This window comes from Salvelinus namaycush, chromosome 32 (assembly GCF_016432855.1).
Source record: "Salvelinus namaycush isolate Seneca chromosome 32, SaNama_1.0, whole genome shotgun sequence".
Lineage (NCBI taxonomy): Eukaryota > Metazoa > Chordata > Actinopteri > Salmoniformes > Salmonidae > Salvelinus > Salvelinus namaycush.
In genome coordinates, this window is record NC_052338.1 from 31,514,528 (window position 1) to 31,519,811 (window position 5,284).

Sequence of the window (5,284 nt, forward strand, 5' to 3'; positions counted from 1 at the left end):
GGAGGAGATGGGTCAGATTAGGAGGAGATGTGTCGGTGCAGGAGGAAATGGGTCGGAGCAGGAGGAGGACATGGGTCGGAGGAGGAGGAGGACATGGGTCGGCGCAGGAGGAAAAGCGTGAGATAATTATCATCAAAAGAAGCCCAGTAGCCCCACTCGGCTTGTGGTGTCGTTGTTGCTAACACCTACGCTTATCAGTCATGGCTCCATTAGCAGAGGGAGTTACCCTTGTCACTAACCACATTTGCTGTTGAGGAAGTGACTGCAATGGAAACAGCCAGTGAGTTTATTTTAGTCAAGGTGCCGTTGCAAATGTATGCTAATACAAATGAGATAAGATCAACAGAAGCGTTAATCATTCCATGAAAGAAATAACTATTTTTAGGAAGTCGAGAGCTGATAGAAATAGATACTATGACTCGATTGAGAAGGTTTTTCCCAGTTCAGCATCAATTAAAGACGCTCAGAGTACGGTCAGCCAGACCAGTTATGAAATCCCTTTTGTAAAAGATCCAACACTTTTATTTATTTCTGGAAAAAAAGCGTGGCTGTAGAATCTCAAAATAGTGACTATCATTAAGGGATGTAAAGTCGATGTTGCATAAACTGTTCATGAATGATCATAATTGATTCACATACAATAAATGTTTTTTTCTTTATCATTTTATTGAGGTATTGACTCAATAGCACAAGTTAAATAAATAAATACAATAAAATTACTCTATAAAATGCAACTAAATAACATAACAATTAGGTATTAGACACTTCAAATAAATTAAATAAATTAAATAAATATGGTCAAATTCCATTTAAATAACAATATATAAATAGACAACAATACAACTATAATGAACAAATAAATTAGAAATAATAATAGCTATATGAATAAAAAAGAGGAAGACATTCAGAATCAATTAGAAACTATTTTAACTTCTCAATAAGATGTAGCAGCCGATATCAAAAATGCTAAAAATACATTGAATCGTCGTCAGAATTCCTTCAGATAAAAGGACATAGTACGGTTGGTTTGAGCGCTGTGGATGGAGGTTCAGCAGCAGGTCCTGTGAGTAACACTAGTTCAGTACATAGTACTTTAACATTATAGAAAGATGCTGCCATGGTAACACCACGGTAACACATCTGTTATACAATAAACCCCAAGTATATATAAACTGCTACAGTTTACATAGGTTGGTATAATTCCTCTAGCCTGGTCCCAGATCTGTTTGTGCTCTTGACTACTCTATGCTGTCGTTGCAAGCCAATGTTTGGCATGTCAAAGGGAGGCAAGAAGTGGTATGATGGCACAAACAGACTGGTACCCAGGCTTATAATTCCTCATCTTTGACAGAAGAGTATAAAAGCATTGGCTTTAACATAAAACAACAATGCCTTAACCTCAGTCAACTTCAGTAGATGAAACGACCCCGACTCCTATCAGGTAACCTTCCCGTAACTTCTTCTTCTTCATGTAATTAGCTACATTTTCTCTCACACTGGCTGCATCCAAAATGGGGACCTATTCCCTGTATATAATTCACCCATAGAGCTCTTGTCAAAAGTATAGGGAATAGGTTGGCATTTGGGACACAACCTTCCTCTCTGTCGTCAGCCATTTTTGTCTGTCTTACAAGGCGAACACGCCAAAGAAGTTCTTCCCAGCGCCACTCTCCAGATAGGGTAGAAGCCTGTTCTCTGTGACTGTCCGGAGCCTGTCTCCCTTCTCCAGGCTGAACACTGCTCCCACATACACTGCATTATACCATTTTCCTTCACTCACAGCCTCGTTGTTGGAAGACTTCTTACACACGGTACGTACAGAGTTGAGCAGCGTCTGGTACTCCTTGTTGTCTTCGGTGCCGTAGCTTGGGGACCAGCGTGTGACCGTGTTACTCAGGTGAACCATGTCCTGGTTGTTAGGGTGCTTGCGGTCGGCCTTGCAGCTGACGTGGAAAGAGACTTGGCTGTAGATGAAGTATAGGCCTGTCTGGGGAATCACAATTTCGTTGTTGTTGAGTTCAAGACCCCCCTGTGAGAATCCCTGGCCCTCGTCATCTGTCCACTCCACTGAGGACTTGTATCCTCCATTGGCGTTGTATTCACCTAAAATGGGAAGGGAGGAGAGAGAGAGAGAGAGGTTGGACATGAATATAATTCATATTGACTCCATGAGTCAGATATTGACTCATGGAGCACTTCGACTCACCATCTCTATTGAGGCAAGTTGTAAATGAGCAGTTTCAAAAAGAGATGAAGGTTATGTCTTGACATATATCGTATGTCTAACAGGCTTGATTCATTCCCAGCATCCCATTTCAAAGTCAAGGGTCAAGTGTGAATTGATTTGCATATAGTACATTTACATAGTGTATTTCCAGACTATTCATCGTGCAGAGAAGTTCATTCCAGTTCTACAGTGCTGTTGAAATGACTAACGCTTTTGTGCTGAATGCATTGTGTCTCAAATGGCACTCGATCCCCTTACAAAACTAGTGCACTATAATAGGGAATAGGGTCTTATTTGAGGGTACAGACAGGCATCGAATGTCTTACTGGATAGTGTGCTCTTACCTTCTAAATGAATGGCAGTCTTTCTGTTTCCAGAGAGTTGTCTCAACGTAAGCGGAAGTCCTGAGGAGGGAAGGCACATGGAGATTTAGAAACGGTGACATCTCTTCACAAGCCGGGAATCTTCTCAAGCTAACTACACATGAGAGGTTTTAAGAGCTTGCAAGAATGTATCTTGCACCCTATTCCCTATATAGTGCACTACTTTTGACCAGGGCCGATAGGGGGGCCCCGATAGGGCTCTGGTCATAAGTAGTGCACTAAAAGAGGAATAGGATGGTATTTAGAATGCAGCATATGTATACATATATTTTAAATATTATAACAACATAGCACCAGCAGTAGAACGTGACAGAAAAAAAAGGGATGTGAACTCACCATTAGCTTTCTCGTTGGAATCTTGTTTCTGAGGAAACGTGAAACAGAGATAAAGAAAGAGTTAGTCCTGTGATCGGTTTCATATTGATGCTCATCAGGAGATATGAAATATACTGAGCTAAAGCAGAGACATACAGAGATTTACAGAGGATACAAATAAATACAAAGTTATGCATAGATATATAGTGATATAGCTGTATAGTAAATACATACATATAAATAATTGCAAGGTAAAATACATGTAAAATGAAAGTACATTTTTATTGATCAAATTGCTGATGAAATACTCTCGATGTTAACACATCATAGGGGTTCAGATCGATTTAACGAGACATTGTGCCGTTAATAATAATAAATTAGAATAAAAGATATAATAGGATGTATATTCTTACCTTGGCATGAGAGGTAATGAAAAGTGCAGCTGAGACACACAGTGCCATTGCCAACAGGGCACCACACAGCCTCCACTGTCGTGTGGACTTCTCCCGTACCAGGGTCACGGTCGGTGACGGGTACACAGGGCTATTCTCCAAGTCTACCGTCACTCTGCTGCAATCACCTTCCATCGTTTTAGTAGAACTTTCGGTGGATCCTGGAGTAGAGACTTCCTTTATCTACTTAAGCCAAGGCAGTATTCGAAGAGAGTTCAAGTGCCAGTTAAGCTCTTTTGCGGTCTAGAAGTTTGTAAAAATGTAGTGCTAAACTCCAGCAGTCTTCTTAGAGGTTGTTCTTGAAGGTAGTGATGCTCCTGCTGTTGCTGTGTTTGATTGATTGATACTCTGAGCGCTGCTGTTATATACACATGTAGCTTCTGGGAAACTCCAGTGATGTCAGTCAGAGTGGAGGCAAGCAGAGGAACAGAGAGTTGGGGGGAGGAGGCATGGGGACTGGTGTAATGGCTGGGGGAACCTGTGGCGTTTTTCACACTTGAAATAAAAAGTTTCACACCCACACGCAGGAAGAGTAGCTGTTGCATGCAAGAGCTACTGGGGATCCTAATAAACTTTTTTTTTAAACACTGCATGCACACACAGCTATCTTCCACTTTCTCTCTCTCTCTCATTTCTCAAGTAACACCAAAGCATATCTCTCAAACTTCATTTTTTATTCTGTTCCATATTGGGTTTCACTTTATGGGATTTTCTTGTCTCTTTCTTGGCATTTACATTTTCTGCCTTCATCTTTTGCATGTCCATTAGTATCAGCACTGGTGGCTGGTTTTAAGGACAGAGCAGTCTATTGAGCAACAGACAATGTTGTGGTATCATTTTAGTAGGATGTTTTTTAATATAAAGGATGAAAGTAAAATGTGTTTGTGTATGTAAAGCACATTATCACTGTTATGCTGAAGTAGACTTGTATGTTCATGTTATATTTGGACTATACATTCTCACAAGCAAATATACTCGTTTGCCTTATGGGCAAAGAAAGATGTGTCATGGCTGCAATGGTATCATTTTCATTATGTTAATGTTGCATTTTCACTTACAGTGTATTCGGGAAAGTACTCGGATCTCTTTTGACTTTTTCCACGTTTTGCTAAGTTACAGCCTTATTCCAAAATTGATTAAATAGTTCCCCCCCCCCCCCCCCCCCTCAATCTACACACAATATCCCATAATGACAAAACAAAAACAGATTTAGAAATTTTTGCAAATGTATAAAAATAAAAAACACGGAAATATCACATTTACATAAGTATTCAGACCCTTTGCACAGTATTTTGTAGAAGCACCTTTGGCAGTGATTACAGCCTTGAGTCTTCTTGGGTATGACCCTACAAGCTTGGCACGCCTGTATTTTGGGAGTTTCTCCTATTCTTCTCTGCAGATCCTCTCAGGTTGGATGGGGAGCGTCACTGCTCAGCCATTTTCAGGTCTCTCCAGAGATGTTCGATCGGGTTCAAGTTCTGGCTCAAAGACATTCAGAGACTTGTCTCGAAGCCACTCCTGCATTGTCTTGGCTGTGTGCCTAGGGTAGTTGTCCTGTTGGAAGGTGAACCTTCGCCCCAGTCTGAGGTCCTGAGTCCTCTGGAGCAGGTTTCCATCAAGGATCTGCTGAGAAACATCCCCAAGGCATGATGCTGCCTCCACAATGCGTCACAGTATGATGCTGCCACCACCATGCTTCACCGTAGGGATGGTGCCAGGTTTCCTCCAGACGTGACGCTTTGCATTCAGGCCAAAGAGTTCAATCTTGGTTTCGTAAGACCAGAGAATATTGTTTCTCATGGTCTAAGAGTCCTTTAGGTGCCTTTTGGCAAACTCAAAGCGGGCTGTAGTGTGCCTTTTACTGAGGAGTGGCTTCCGTCTGGCCACTCTAACATAAAGGTCTGATT

The 5,284-nt window shown here is 41.3% G+C and overlaps 1 protein-coding gene across 1 annotated transcript; it reads right to left on the minus strand.

The window, feature by feature from the left end:
• Window positions 1-648: 648 nt before the first annotated feature.
• On the minus strand, window positions 649-3,697 carry LOC120027290 (tumor necrosis factor-like). Its single transcript, XM_038972209.1, has 4 exons — window positions 3,339-3,697; window positions 2,947-2,974; window positions 2,572-2,631; window positions 649-2,103 (listed from the first exon to the last, which is right to left on the minus strand). The coding sequence occupies exons 1-4, from the start codon at window positions 3,510-3,512 to the stop codon at window positions 1,628-1,630; spliced, it is 738 nt and encodes a 245-aa protein (XP_038828137.1). The 5' UTR covers window positions 3,513-3,697; the 3' UTR covers window positions 649-1,627.
• Window positions 3,698-5,284: the final 1,587 nt, after the last annotated feature.

Bases quoted from the DNA above. Each gene is read 5' to 3' on its own strand.
- LOC120027290 (XM_038972209.1), bottom strand. From the start codon at position 3,512: ATGGAAGGTGATTGCAGCAGAGTGACGGTAGACTTGGAGAATAGCCCT. The intron at 2,632-2,946 runs GTGAGTTCACAT...TTCCCTCCTCAG, and splicing joins TTCCAACGAGAAAGCTAATG to GACTTCCGCTTACGTTGAGA. The intron at 2,104-2,571 runs GTAAGAGCACAC...TTCCCATTTTAG, and splicing joins GACTGCCATTCATTTAGAAG to GTGAATACAACGCCAATGGA.